The sequence below is a fragment of the Bufo bufo genome, chromosome 6, assembly GCF_905171765.1.
Source record: "Bufo bufo chromosome 6, aBufBuf1.1, whole genome shotgun sequence".
Taxonomy (NCBI): domain Eukaryota; kingdom Metazoa; phylum Chordata; class Amphibia; order Anura; family Bufonidae; genus Bufo; species Bufo bufo.
The window spans coordinates 413,793,845-413,809,369 of NC_053394.1; the positions used below are offsets into that span (position 1 = coordinate 413,793,845).

Consider the following 15,525-nt stretch of genomic DNA (forward strand, 5'->3'; position numbering starts at 1 on the left):
CGCGGCGCTACTACAAGCACCGGTGGCTTCTCAAACAGCTGATCGACAGGGGTCCCTGGTTTGCTTATCATTGAGGTGTTCTTTCAAAGTGAGCTCACGGACACCCACCTTTAACTTCTGAAATATCCGCTGGAGTATTCTTCAGTACATTGTAAGATACTACAGATCGCTGTCCTGATGTTTTCAGAGGCAGGTAACCTGACTCCTGTGCGCGAAGCTCCCAGCACCCCTCGCTTGAGATCTGTCAGTTCCTATGGGAACATCCGGGCAGTGACGACCCCTCGAAACTTAAACAAGTCTTTACAAAACCTCAGTCTGACTGAAGAAGGTAAGATGGCCGCAAGACTGTGCCCTATGGGACTTTTTGCACCAGTTGTTTTTTTTTTTTCTGGTGGAGTCTTGGGTCTCCTGACCGCCTTCTCCATTGCATGCTTTCTTGTATAGCCGCCTACATACAGTTAATTAATAGTGAGGAATTTCTGCTTTTAGGGGGAGCACCTGTAGCTTTCTCTCCTGGGAATCTCAGCACCAGCAGCAGCGCCAGTAGCACCCTGGGGAGCCCAGACAACGAGGAGTACATTTTGTCTTTCGAGACCATTGACAAGATGAGACGAGTCAGTTCTTACTCTTCTCTCAATTCTCTAATAGGTAAGCACTTTCCCTAAGAGAATGATGGGTTCTGATGATGCCCCCCACCCCTATCTTTTGTAGTCTAGTACACAAGAAGTCCTGTGCTCTTCCTCCCACCTACGCACGTCTCTCATCCAGTTTTTTCCTATCATGGGATTCCCTTCCTACCTTTTTAATGTTCTGAGGATCTGCTCCACCTGCTCTGTCCCACATCTTCATCCTCCTGTAGCACTGTCATAGCTGCAATATCATTTTCCTCTATTACCACCTCTTTCATTAGATTGTGTTTTTCTGGGCCCCCTCCCCCATCTCGTTATAGCCTCTCATTCTTCTTACATCTCACCCCTGCTCGGCGTTTGATCCTCCTTTACTGACGTCAGCCTCCGAGTCCTCCAGGGTTGCCAATGAAAACATCTTTATGAGAGAGAAGAGTTGAGAAACCTTGTGAAATTACCAGTCATGCTGGAGAAGGGTGTACGTCAGGAGAGATGTAGCGCCGTCCTTTCCACTGCTCCCTGGGGTTAAGCGCCGAGCATTGGAGATCTCTCTAGTCCTCACTGGTGTCAAGAACTACAATTAATTATCGGTTGAGTGACAGCGGAGGGGAAAATGTTTCCCAGAAGCCTTTTGAGGAACAGGCTTGTGTTCTGATTGCAGCACGTTTAAGCCTCTGCTGCGGATCTTCGGAACTGTAAACTATATTCTCACCGATTGAGTCAAATGTATTGAACTTGGCTTCAAAAATGGTCACACGCCACTTTCCCCTCATGAGCATACCTAGCTAGTTGTGACTAAATGCTGTGGCCAGAGCGTCATGCTTCCTGTGTAGGGTCATCTCAATTTCAGGGCAGGTACTTTGCTTGAAAGTGAATGGCAGGGAAAGCAGCTGGGCACATAAAGGGTTCCTGGTATCTTTCCTTCCCGCCATGCAAACCGTATCTGTTTCGCATCATGAAAGTGTGCACAGTGACATAGACAGGTCCATAGGTTGCAGGCATAACAGCTCAGATTTGCGTTAAGATGGCCATAGATTTTAGATATCAAATGCTCATTCAACCAAAAGCCATTTCCAAATACCCCATATGCATGAATGCCACAGAAAGATTTGTACTGCTTAGCTCACATGGTAGCCAGCTGTATGACCAGGCCGAGGCCCAGCAACTATGGTGGCGCATCTTCTCTTCATTTAAGGTGGCTGTACACTTTAGATAGCTCTCCGCTTTGTCCAGTTAGATCTCTTTACTGAAATTCAGCCAAGCACCAGAGTATAATGGAAGCCAATGGGTGACAAATAGGCACCCATGGGTGTTTGTTTTATAAAAAAAAAGTAAAAAATTGATGGTAACCCTATCTAAATGGTATGAAATTATCATGTTTTACATTACTATTATATACAATAGGCAACCACACAAAGGCTATATGCCAAAAGCCAGGTATGTGCCCAAGCTATCCATGAGACAGATAACAGTCAGCGCACCTTACAATGGCAGCCTTGTGCACTATAAGATATTGCAAACCAGCTCTCATCTGACTGAGAACTAGTTAACTTTAAAGAGGACCTTTCACTAGAATAAAAAATTCTAAACTAACTATACAGATATGTAGAGCGGTGCCCAGGGATCCCCCTGCACTTACTGTTATCCCCGGGCACCGCTCATAGTTAGGCTCCACCCAGGGGAACCTGCCGGCATCTCATTCTCCCATGCTGTAGCGCTGGTCAATCACAGCGCTCAGCTCATAGCCTGAGAGGCTTTTTTTCTCTCAGGCTATGAGCTGAGCGCTGCAATTGGCCAGCGCTACAGCATGGGAGAAGGAGACCCCGGCAGGTTCCACTGGGTGGAGCCTAACTATGAAGATACCGGAGGCTATAACGGGAGAATAGAGCAGCGCCCAGGGATAATAGTAAGTGCAGGAGGATCCCTTGGTGCTGCTCTACATGTCTGTATACTTAGTTTAGATGTTTTATTCTAGTGAAAGGTTCTCTTTAAAGTTATTTTGCATCTGTTGGATGGCTTAGGTGAACCTGCACACCTAGATCAATATCATTTGGGCGACAAAAAGTTTTCTGATTGTCCTAACATAATATTCAATAACCTTTTTATACAGTTTTGTCATGTAAAAACTCATTTGCATAAACATGGGCTTATGGGAAAGACATGCAAATGAGCAGAATCTGCCTCGTTTTTCAGCTGTCATAAGACTATGAAAACCAATAGAGGGCGCTATGAACAACAGCCTCTATTGGTTTTACAGTCTTATGACAAGTCTAATATTCTTGTCAGAAGACTATGAAACCAATAGAGGGCGCTGTTCATAACTCAATAGCGCCATCTATTGGTTTCATAGTCTGACAAGCTTATTAGTGTCAGATATCATCACTGACTTACTACATAATTATTACATAATATTCGCTATATTGCTATATAATCGTTTTTTAGAATATTACGAATATTCAAAAATACTAATATAGAGCAATATAGCGAATATGATCTCAGTGAATAGTCTTGTCATAACACTATACAACTAATAGAGGGCGCTGTAATCATGAATCATGAACAGCGCCCTCTATTAGTTGTATAGTGTTATGACAAGACTATTCGCTGAGATCATATTCGCTATATTGCTCTATTAGTTTTTTTAAATATTCGTAATATTCTAAAAAACTAATATATAGCAATATAGTAAATATTATGTAATAATTATGTAGTAAGTCAGTGATAATATCTGACATTGGAAAAGCTGGGTAATAACTCAGTGTAGATCGTGAGTTATTACCCAGCTTTCCCACTGTCAGATATCCTAGTGTAGATCGCAAATATTCTGAAACCAATTGTGCCCTCTATTGGTTTCATAGTCTTCTGACAAGAATATTAGACTTGTCATAAGACTGTAAAACCAATAGAGGGTGCTGTTCATAACTCCATAGCGCCCTCTATTGGTTTTCATAGTCTTATGACAGCTGAAAAACAAGGCAGATTCTGCTTATTTGCATGTCTTTCCCATAAGTCCATGTTTATGCAAATGAGTTTTTACATGACAAAACTGTATAGAAAGGTTATTGAATATTATGTTAGGATAATCGGAAAACTTTTTGTCGCCCTGATATTGATCTAGGCGTGCAGCTTCACCTAATCCATCCAACAGATGCTAAATAACTTTAAAGGGTTTCTGTCACCCTGCAAAACTCTTTTTTTTTTTTTGGGCTAGTTAGATTGCTCATAGTGCGATATAGCAGAATATAATGGTATTACTTACTTTCATGCGGCGGATTCTATATAAAACAAACTTTTATAATATGTTAATGAGGGCTCTACCAGCAAGTAGGGCGTCTACTTGCTGGTAGCTGCTGCAGAAATCCGCCCCCTCGCCGTGTTGATTGACAGGGCCAGCCGTGATCTCCTCCTCCGGCCGGCCCTGTCAGTAATTCAAAAATCGCGCGCCTCGCGTCATTCGGCGCAGGCGCTCTGAGATGAGGAGGCTCGTATCCTCAGCACTCCCTCAGTGCGCCTGTGCCGATGACATCACCGAAAGAGAAGATGTCATCGGCGCAGGCGCTCTGAGATGAGGAGGCTCGTATCCTCAGCACTCCCTCAGTGCGCCTGCGCCGATGACGTCTTCTCTTTCGGTGATGTCATCGGCGCAGGCGCACTGAGGGAGTGCTGAGGAGACGAGCGTCCTTCTCTCAGAGCGCCTGCGCCGAATGACGCGAGGCGCGTGATTTTTGAATTACTGACAGGGCCGGCCGGAGGAGGAGATCACGGCTGGCCCTGTCAATCAACACGGCGAGGGGGCGGATTTCTGCAGCAGCTACCAGCAAGTAGACGCCCTACTTGCTGGTAGAGCCCTCATTTACATATTATAAAAGTTCGTTTTATAAAGAATCGGCCGCATGAAAGTAAGTAAGAGCATTATATTCTGCTATATCGCACTATGAGCAATCTAACTAGCCCAAAAAAAAAAAAAGAGTTTTGCAGGGTGACAGAAACCCTTTAAAGTTTACTAGTTCTCAGTCAGATGAGAGCTGGTTTGGAATATCTCATAGTGCACAAGGCTGCCATTGTAAGGTGCGCTGACTGTTATCTGTCTCATGGATAGATGGGCACATATCTGGCTTTTGGCATATAGCCTTTGTGTGGTTGTATTTTGTATGTCATACGTATTAGGAGTCTAAGATGCATCCAGCTATTTTCTTACTGCTATTGCCAAACAGTTTTGATGTAGTTTCCATTAATTTCTTACTATTTTTTTTATGAACCAGACACCCTCTTTCCTTCAGAGCAGGAGGTGCCTCGGGTTCTCCCATTGACTTCCATTATATTAACTAGTATTCAAGCACCCAAATTATTCAGCCGAGCACTAGCTATGCTCGAGCCGAGCATGTTCGCTCATCACTACTCTTTACTAGAGATGGCCTTGCCATTTGCCCGGCCCTCGTTTTGCGGCAAACTTTGCATGTTCGCGATTCGCCGACCATATGGCGATATTCGCGCCCCCCATATTCTTTTACATTGTGAAGAACTTTGACCCATGACACATCCATCAGGTGGTACAGGACAGCCAATTGAGACGTTTCAGCACATGGACACACCCCCTACCTTATAAATAAACCTGATCTGGCCGCCATTTTACATTCAGTGTGTTGCCAGTGTAGGGAGAGGTTGCTGTGTGGAGCAGGGACAGGCTGTTAGGGACACCAAACGCTAGCTCATAGGGCCACAAAAGTCCTTTTAAGCACTGGTATAGGTGTGCTATCGATATTGTGTGATACACAGAGGGGTGCGATATACCTATAATATACTTTTATAATGAGTCAAAAACACATAGATCTATATAGTGATCACCTGGAAGTCAGGGGCTAGGGGCTTACTAGGGCCATTTTTATATAGGGTAAGGTTCCGGATGGGGTCGCTCTTATCAGGGCGGGTGGTCTGTGGTTAAGCTATCAGGGCCAGAATAGCACCCCCCTGTAGGGCAATATCAGGGACAGTTCTTTGCCCACCCTGTCCTTCAACACCACATCATCATCTAGCCCAGGGATGGATGGTGTTTGCTTTCCCTCCTGGATTCATGGATGTGCACTGGAACCCCCCGGATTGTGGTAGGACATATGGTTTCTGATTTGGTGCCGCCGAGCACCTGATTTAGTGCTGCCGAGCACTTGTTATTGCTAGATCTATGCTTTTTGCTTAACTTTTAATAATTTTATTTATTTTCATTTTGAGGGATATCTTTTCCATTCACACGTCCGCAAAATGGGTCCGCATCCGTTCCGCAATTTTGCGGAACGGGTGCAGCCCAATTCATTTTCAATGGGGCTGGAATGAGCTGTCCGCAACCGCATTTGCGGATCCGCATCCGTGCTCGCGTTTCTTGCAGACAAGATTAGGCATTTTCTATTATAGTGCCGGCGATGTGCGGTCCGCAAATTGCGGAATGCACATTGCCTGTGTCCATGTTTTGCGGATCCGCAAAACACTTATGGACGTGTGAATGGACCCTCATAGTAAAATTATTAAAGGTTACGTTTTACCTTTATGTATATTCTAATGGATTGCCTTCCTTGTACAATGTTATAATATACTTTCTATGTTAGACAGTATATTATAGTGCATTTGTATTGTGCGGCAGTTGTGTGCGGTTCTGCTGCGATACTGCAGGTATATAGAGGGACGAGCGTTATTGGAACAAATCATTTCTACTGGTCTGATATACCAGTTGCCGCCCAAAAAAAACAGATTGAAGTGGGGTGTTATATACCAATATACTTTCTTTATAGTGCATTTTGGTACTGTATAGTGCATTTGCGCATGCGCGTACGCGGAAATTATATTGTCGATATTTCGCATTGAAAAAAATAATGAATGGAGATCACAAATTCGAATAATCCATCTGGTATGTCACTGTCCATGTAGTGGGACTATTTGTGCACTTCTAGTAATTATTTCTTGGCTGCAAATATGAGCTGAAGGTTTTTCAGGTTCGCCTGCCATTAAAATGAATGGGACTCGCTGCGAACTTGCGGTTCGCGAACATTTGATCGCGTTCGCGAACCGTCCCGGCAGATGTTCGTCCATCACTACTCTTTACCCTTTGTTCTCTTTTTCCTGCAGGTGTCTCCTTCAATAGTGTGTATACTCAGATATGGAGAGTTCTTCTTCACCTCGCAGCCGACCCATACCCAGATGCATCTGACCTGGCCATGAGAGTGCTGAACAGTATAGCATACAAGGTATGGTCATACCTCTCAGCCTCCAAGCATTCTTACATGTATGTCATTTAGTGAAGTGTACACGTGTGTGTGTGTGTGTGTGTGTCAACTATTTATGGCCACCTGCAGTGAACAGCCCTAAAATCGAAGGATAATGATGTCAAATGTGGTTTAGTGCTGTACATAACTAGACCTCAACATAGGGCTTCCAGAAACAATTCGATGTAGTGTCCTCTGTTCTGAAGCATGGGGCCTTTAAGGGACTTTGAAAAATGACCAACGTTCTGGAAACATTTCAGTTTATGATTAATGATCTGTGGTCATAATCTTAAGGGGTTTAGAATTGTGACAACATATTAGTGAAGAGGCGATGTCATGGGTTAATCTTCTGTAAGCACGTCTGGTGGATTTCCTAAGAATAACCTAAAATGGAGTTATGCATTTGCGGTTACTCTGTGGGGTCCCTTATAGGCAATGAATACCTATGTATTGATGGTTTTATTGTTTATTTGCTTCCTAACTGCAAAATTAGGGAATTGAAATAGTCTTCATAAAAATAAATTCTATGCTGTAGAGTCTGTGTAAGTCCTTCAGTTAGCTGGTGCTGCTGATTGTGACCTAAATCCACCAGAGCATTGCACTTGACTGTGTTGAGTCTCCCCCTTCTTTCTCTTTTTGTTAAAGATAGATAGGAAATCCCACAGGCTGTGGTGCATCAGAGTGTAGATAAGGAGGAGAGAACAGAGGAGGGAGGGTAGTGAGACGAGAACTCACAGCAGACTCTGCAGGGGGACGGAAGGCGGAAGATCACACACTCCTCCACATCAGTGTGTGTCAGCACAAGTCCAAGAAAGTCCTGAGATCCCTCAAGGGCAAATCAATCCAAAAAAGAAGCAGTACTAATACAGTCCTGATCAAAAGTTTAAGACCATTTGAAAAATGGCAAAAAATCATATTTAGCTTGGCTGGATCTTAACAAGGTTCCAAGTAGAGCTTCAACATGTAACAAGAAGAAATGGGAGTGAGACAAAACATTGTTTTAACATTCAATTTAATTAAAACAACGAATAAACTGAAACAGGCTGTTTTTCAGCTGATCAAAAGTTTAGGACCACACCTCCAAAAAAAAACGAAACCCCCCCCAAAACAGAAATCCAACTTCCAAACATGAACTCAGTAATGAGTAGCTCCGCCGTTATTGTTTCGGCATGCTTGATGCAAGCGTTTCCATGAAGTGAGTGGGAACATTTCTCCAAGTGGTGAAGACGGCCGCACGAAGGCCATCTACTGTCTGGAACTGTTGTCCATTTTTGTAAACTTCCATTGCCATCCATCCCCAAAGGTTCTCAATTGGATTTAGATCAGGGGAACATGCAGGATGGGCCAAAAGAGTGATGTTATTCTCCTGGAAGAAGTCGCTTGTCCTGCGGGCATTGTGTACTGTAGCGTTGTCCTGTTGAAAAACCCAGTCGTTACCACACAGACGAGGGCCCTCAGTCATGAGGAATGCTCTCTGCAACATCTGGACATGGCCAGCAGCCGTTTGACGCCCCTGCACTTCCTGAAGCTCCATTGTTCCACTGAAGGAAAAAGCACCCCAGACCATTATGGCGCCCCCTCCACTGTGGCGCGTAGAAAACATCTCAGGTGGGATCTGCTTGTCATGCCAGTAACGTTGGAAACCATCAGGACCATCAAGGTAAAAAAAATTCTCATCAGAGAATAAAACTTACTTCCACCTTTGAATGTCCCATGTTTGGTGCTCTCTTGCAAAGTCCAAACGAGCAGTTCTGTGGTGTTCAAGGAGACGAGGTCTTTGAAGACGTTTTTTGTTTTTGAAGCCCTTCAGTCTCAGATGCCGTCTGATGGTTATGGGGCTGCAGTCAGCACCAGTAAAGGCCTTAATTTGGGTCGAGGATCGTCCAGTGTCTTGACGCACAGCCAATTGGATCCTCCGGCTCAGTGCTGGTGAAATTCTTTTGGGTCTTCCACTTGACTTTTTTGTTCCATAACCCTCAGGATCATTTAAGAAATTCCAAATGACTGTCTTACTGCGTCCCACCTCAGCAGCGATGGCGCACTGTGAGAGACCCTGCTCATGCAGTTCAACAACCCGACCACGTTCAAAAAGGGAGAGTTTTTTTGCCTTTGCCATCACAACGTGTGACTACCTGACAGAAAATGACAATGAATCCACATCTTTGCACAGATTTGGCCTTTTAAAGGCATGTGGTCCTAAAATTTTGATCAGCTGAAAAACAGCCTGTTTCAGTTTATTCGTTATTTTCAATAATTGAATGCTCAAAAAAATGTTTTGTCTCACTCTCATTTCTTCTTGTTGCATGTTGAAGCTCTACTTGGAACCTTGTTAAGATCCAACAATGTAAAATATGATTTTTTGCCATTTTTCAAGTGGTCTTAAACTTTTGATCAGGACTGTATATGAAAGCTACAGAAGACAGCAGCATCCTGGACACACCTCACATCCAACATGTACTAGTGGACGGACACGTCCGCATGAGAAAAGTCTGAAATTAGAAGCAGATTGTAAACTTAATGTCAGGAGGTCTTAATATTTGTTAAGAATTACACTTGGGACTAACATGGGTAAAAATCTTTTTTTCTAATGTGTCGATCTTCAGGTATCTTTCAACTTATACATTCAGTGATGATGGTGTTTTGAAGGTCCAGGAGCTGAACCCTAAAACCTTCAGTGCTATTGACCTCTCAGTTTTCCATCACTGCCCCAACTGTTCTGATATGACTCCTCCGATTTTACATGAACGGTCAGAAGTGCCATTGTACACAAGCATCTACGTCAGTGTTGAGGGTGTATTTGAGAGGCCACCATGTGACGTCATGGTGATTCACAGCAGGTTCTCTTGGACGGTGTATGAATGTGAGTGCCAGTGCTGCTCTATTAAGAGCATTGTGTCATGGCTTCTAAGTCTAATGGGGTCAGTTTGGGAATCACTGATGGCTGGAGATCATGGACCTTCTTGATGATGGCGGCTGAAGCACAGCCTCTCTTATAACTAGACTGGTAGGAATAGCATAGAGGATGATGAGCCTCATGGCGGGGGATTCCCATTGTTCTGCCTTGTGTATGGTGGGTTGCAGCTCCTTCTCCGTATACTGTACGCATTGGCGCAGAGCTCCTCTCTAGAGACCATCATTGATATTCACGAGGAATATATCTCTGTCAAACAGTGGCAGTGAGAGTGAAACCTGCAGGGGATTCCTGGGCTTCCTCTGCCCACACACTCCTTTTTACTCCTCTGCAGCAGCTTCCCTGCATTAAAGGAGTTGCCCTATTTTTTAACCCTTGAAACTTCAGTATGATTCAATTCCCCTCTCCCCGTACACACACCTCTTCATTCGACTTGCTGATGATTTCGTCTCCCTCATCTTTCTTGATTAACGTCCCATTGAGGATTCCACCGCAAAGGTCTCTCGGGGGTGTATAGTACTGAAAGAGTCAATGAAAGGCCGGCTTCCTATTGACGCTCTTCATTCATTAAACCGACCTTCGCTCACGCTGTTCTCAGCGTAATAAAAGCAAGGGCCATATTCACAGCTTTGTTGTAAGCCGCTTAATGGCTCATTAGGCGCCATCCTTAGGAGACCCTAGAAAGCCATTCAGGATCTGGTTGGCTAGTTAAAAGTTCTTGCAGCATCTCACTTTACTGCAGTATTACGGTAGGAGGTTAATTATTACAGTCCCTACCTTTTAAAACAAATGTTCGGCTGTGAATGAGGGAGGACCTGTCACTGTGCTGTGTGCTGCAGATCCGTTACTTTGTCATCTCAGGATCATCTTTGGAGATTGTCTGCTGCTGTTTATGGGTGATGTCTGTCATTAATCTCCCATCACCTCATGTATTGTTCTGGAGTTATATTCCCCGGAGCACTTCTCATAGCTGAGCTGCTGCCGCAGTATCATAACGACTTCCCTTGTATTTGGCTCTCCATGTGAGGAACCACAACAGAAAAAATCGAGCAAGACAAGATATAAAAATATCACTTTGTTTATTAGTCCAAAATCTCAGTTAAAACATATATCTAAGAAACATGCTGGATATTGTTGAAGATAACCCCCCAACAATGCAGAGTACACATAGGGTGCTGTCCACCATCAATGTCATAACAGGTAACTATAGTGCAAAATTATGAAAACTCAAAAAAAAAAAAAATTATATATGCACAATAAGAAATAATGGTACGGTAAATAGGTTAAGAAACGTGCCAAATAATGTACTAATAAATGGAAAGAAACCATCTATAGTACTAAATGATGATAATAACCAATACATGGTGTATATGTATATTTATATATATATATATGGGGATCAGAAAATAAACTGATATCCACAACTACATAAATAGAAATAAAGAAAAAATTACATACACAATGGCAATAATGCCTACCCTGTGACATGATGGAGAACGCACCGCTAGACTAGCAAGTCCACCCCGCCGCGCATTTCACCTACTGGCTTTGTCAGGAGGTGTGTGTGTAATAAACAGCCAGGCATATATAGGCCTCCAAACAGGTGCAAACACATATGCACCCAATTATGCGAAGCGGCGCAGCAGCATGGGGATGTGGTCCAAAGGCTTGCGCACACACCTCCTTGTGCTTCCGGGTCACGTGACACGATCCAGAACGCACATCAGCCCCGCGCGCGCGCGCCAGCCAATGGAACGCAGCGCACCAGTGATGTGCATCTATGCATATACGTGAGAAGGTGTATATTATCAATAGAGTTGAGCGAACACCTGGATGTTCGGGTTCGAGAAGTTCGGCCGAACTTCCCGGAAATGTTCGGGATCCGAACCCGACCCGAACTTCGTCCCGAACCCGAACCCCATTGAAGTCAATGGGGACCCGAACTTTTCGGCACTAAAAAGGCTGTAAAACAGCCCAGGAAAGAGCTAGAGGGCTGCAAAAGGCAGCAACATGTAGGTAAATCCCCTGCAAACAAATGTGGATAGGGAAATTAATTAAAATAAAATATATAAAAATAAACCAATATCAATTGGAGAGAGGTCCTATAGCAGAGAATCTGGCTTCACGTCAGCAGAGAATCAGTCTTCATGCCATAGCAGAGAATTTGGCTTTGCGTCACCCACCACTGTAACAGTCCATTGTCATATATTTAGGCCCAGGCAGAGAAGAGAGGTCCCGTAACAGAGAATCTGGCTTCATGTCAGCAGAGAATCAGTCTGCATGTCATAGCAGAGAATCAGGCTTCACGTCACCCACCACTGGAACAGGCCACTGTCAGATATTTAGGCCCCGGCACCCAGACAGAGGAGAGAGGTCCCGTAACAGAGAATCTGGCTTCATGTCAGCACAGAATCAGTCTTCATGTCATAGCAGAGAATCAGGCTTCACGTCACCCACCACTGGAACAGGCCACTGTCACACATTTAGGCCCTGTCACCCAGACAGAGGAGAGAGGTCCCGTAACAGAGAATCTGGCTTCATGTCAGCACAGAATCAGTCTTCATGTCATAGCAGAGAATCAGGCTTCACGTCACCCACCACTGGAACAGGCCACTGTCACACATTTAGGCCCCGGCACCCAGACAGAGGAGAGAGGTCCCGTAACAGAGAATCTGGCTTCATGTCAGCACAGAATCAGTCTTCATGTCATAGCAGAGAATCAGGCTTCACGTCACCCACCACTGGAACAGGCCACTGTCACACATTTAGGCCCTGTTACCCAGACAGAGGAGAGAGGTCCCGTAACAGAGAATCTGGCTTCATGTCAGCACAGAATCAGTCTTCATGTCATAGCAGAGAATCAGGCTTCACGTCACCCACCACTGGAACAGGCCACTGTCACACATTTAGGCCCTGTCACCCAGACAGAGGAGAGAGGTCCCGTAACAGAGAATCTGGCTTCATGTCAGCACAGAATCAGTCTTCATGTCATAGCAGAGAATCAGGCTTCACGTCACCCACCACTGGAACAGGCCACTGTCACACATTTAGGCCCCGGCACCCAGACAGAGGAGAGGTTCATTCAACTTTGGGTTGCCCCGCAATATAATGGTAAAATGAAAATAAAAATAGGATTGAATGAGGAAGTGCCCTGGAGTATAATAATATATTGTTAAGGGGAGGTAGTTAATGTCTAATCTGCACAAGGGATGGACAGGTCCTGTGGGATCCATGCCTGGTTCATTTTTATGAACGTCAGCTTGTCCACATTGGCTGTAGACAGGCGGCTGCGTTTGTCTGTAATGACGCCCCCTGCCGTGCTGAATACACGTTCAGACAAAACGCTGGCCGCCGGGCAGGCCAGCACCTCCAAGGCATAGCTCTGGCCACGTGGACAATTTGGAGACCCAGAAGTTGAATGGGGCCGAACCATCAGTCAGTACGTGGAGGGGTGTGCACACGTACTGTTCCACCATGTTAGTGAAATGTTGCCTCCTGCTAACACGTTCCGTATCAGGTGGTGGTGCAGTTAGCTGTGGCGTGGTGACAAAACTTTTCCACATCTCTGCCATGCTAACCCTGCCCTCAGAGGAGCTGGCCGTGACACAGCTGCGTTGGCGACCTCTTGCTCCTCCTCTGCCTTCGCCTTGGGCTTCCACTGGTTCCCCTGTGACATTTGGGAATGCTCTCAGTAGCGCGTCTACCAACGTGCGCTTGTACTCGCGCATCTTCCGATCACGCTCCAGTGTAGGAAGTAAGGTGGGCACATTGTCTTTGTACCGGGGATCCAGCAGGGTGGCAACCCAGTAGTCCGCACACGTTAAAATGTGGGCAACTCTGCTGTCGTTGCGCAGGCACTGCAGCATGTAGTCGCTCATGTGTGCCAGGCTGCCCAGAGGTAAGGACAAGCTGTCCTCTGTGGGAGGCGTATCGTCATCGTCCTGTGTTTCCCCCCAGCCACGCACCAGTGATGGGCCCGAGCTGCTTTGGGTGCCACCCCGCTGTGAACATGCTTCATCCTCCTCCTCCTCCACCTCATCCTCGTCCTCCTCGTCCTCCAGTAGTGGGCCCTGTCTGGCCACATTTGTACCTGGCCTCTGGTGTTGCAAAAAACCTCCCTCTGAGTCACTTCGAAGAGACTGGCCTGAAAGTGTTAGAGATGACCCCTCTTCCTCCTGGGCCACCTCCTCTTCCATCATCGCCCTAAGTGTTTTCTCAAGGAGACATAGAAGTGGTATTGTAACGCTGATAACGGCGTCATCGCCACTGGCCATGTTGGTGGAGTACTCGAAACAGCGCAACAGGGCACACAGGTCTCGCATGGAGGCCCAGTCATTGGTGGTGAAGTGTGTCTGATCCGCAGTGCGACTGACCCGTGCGTGCTGCAGCTGAAACTCCACTATGACCTGCTGCTGCTCACACAGTCTGTCCAGCATGTGCAAGGTGGAGTTCAACCTGGTGGGCACATTGCATATAAGGGCGGTGAGCGGGAAGGCCGAAGTTACGCTGTAGCGCAGACAGGCGAGCAGCAGCAGGGTGTGAACGCCGGAAGCGCGAACAGACGGCCCGCACTTTATGCAGCAGCTCTGACATGTCGGGGTAGTTGCGAATGAACTTCTGCACCACCAAATTCAGCACATGCGCCAGGCAAGGGATGTGCGTCAAACCGGCTAGTCCCAGAGCTGCAACGAGATTTCGCCCATTATCGCACACCACCAGGCCGGGCTTGAGGCTCACCGGCAGCAACCACTCGTCGGTCTGTTGTTCTATACCCCGCCACAACTCCTGTGCGGTGTGGGGCCTGTCCCCCAAACATTTGAGTTTCAGAATGGCCTGCTGACGTTTACCCCGGGCTGTTCTGAAGTTGGTGGTGAAGGTGTGTGGCTGACTGGATGAGCAGGTGGAAGAAGAGGAGGAGGAAGCTGAGGAGGAGACAGGAGGCAAAGAATGTTGCCCTGCGATCCTTGGCGGCGGAAGGACGTGCGCCAAACAGCTCTCCGCCTGGGGCCCAGCCGCCACTACATTTACCCAGTGTGCAGTTAGGGAGATATAGCGTCCCTGGCCGTGCTTACTGGTCCACGTATCTGTGGTTAGGTGGACCTTGCCACAGATGGCGTTGCGCAGTGCACACTTGATTTTATCGGACACTTGGTTGTGCAGGGAAGGCACGGCTCTCTTGGAGAAGTAGTGGCGGCTGGGAACAACATACTGTGGGACAGCAAGCGACATGAGCTGTTTGAAGCTGTGTGTGTCCACCAGCCTAAATGACAGCATTTCATAGGCCAGTAGTTTAGAAATGCTGGCATTCAGGGCCAGGGATCGAGGGTGGCTAGGTGGGAATTTACGCTTTCTCTCAAATGTTTGTGAGATGGAGAGCTGAACGCTGCCGTGTGACATGGTTGAGATGCTTGGTGACGCAGGTGGTGGTGTTGGTGGTACATCCCATGTTTGCTGGGCGGCAGGTGCCAACGTTCCTCCAGAGGCGGAGGAAGAGGCCGAGGCGGCGGCAGCAGCAGAAGAGGTAGCAGGGGGAGCCTGAGTGAGTTCCTTGTTTTTAAGGTGTTTACTCCACTGCAGTTCATGCTTTGCATGCAGGTGCCTGGTCATGCAGGTTGTGCTAAGGTTCAGAACGTTAATGCCTCGCTTCAGGCTCTGATGGCACAGCGTGCAAACCACTCGGGTCTTGTCGTCAGCACATTGTTTAAAGAAGTGCCATGCCAGGGAACTCCTTGAAGCT

At 46.3% G+C, this 15,525-nt stretch overlaps 1 protein-coding gene and 1 long non-coding RNA gene across 2 annotated transcripts in view; one reads left to right on the forward strand and one right to left on the reverse strand.

The window, feature by feature from the left end:
• The window catches only part of RPTOR (regulatory associated protein of MTOR complex 1), a 294,108-nt gene that overhangs the window by 261,568 nt on the left and 17,015 nt on the right, over positions 1-15,525 (forward strand). Inside the window, exons 19-21 of the mRNA XM_040439078.1 lie at positions 188-328; positions 490-648; positions 6,741-6,859. Coding sequence (XP_040295012.1) covers positions 188-328; positions 490-648; positions 6,741-6,859 — 419 coding nt within the window. The remainder of the gene's footprint in view (positions 1-187; positions 329-489; positions 649-6,740; positions 6,860-15,525) is intronic.
• Positions 1-15,525, reverse strand: part of LOC121006142 — a 978,004-nt gene that overhangs the window by 94,515 nt on the left and 867,964 nt on the right. The gene's annotated exons all lie outside the window — the stretch shown is intronic.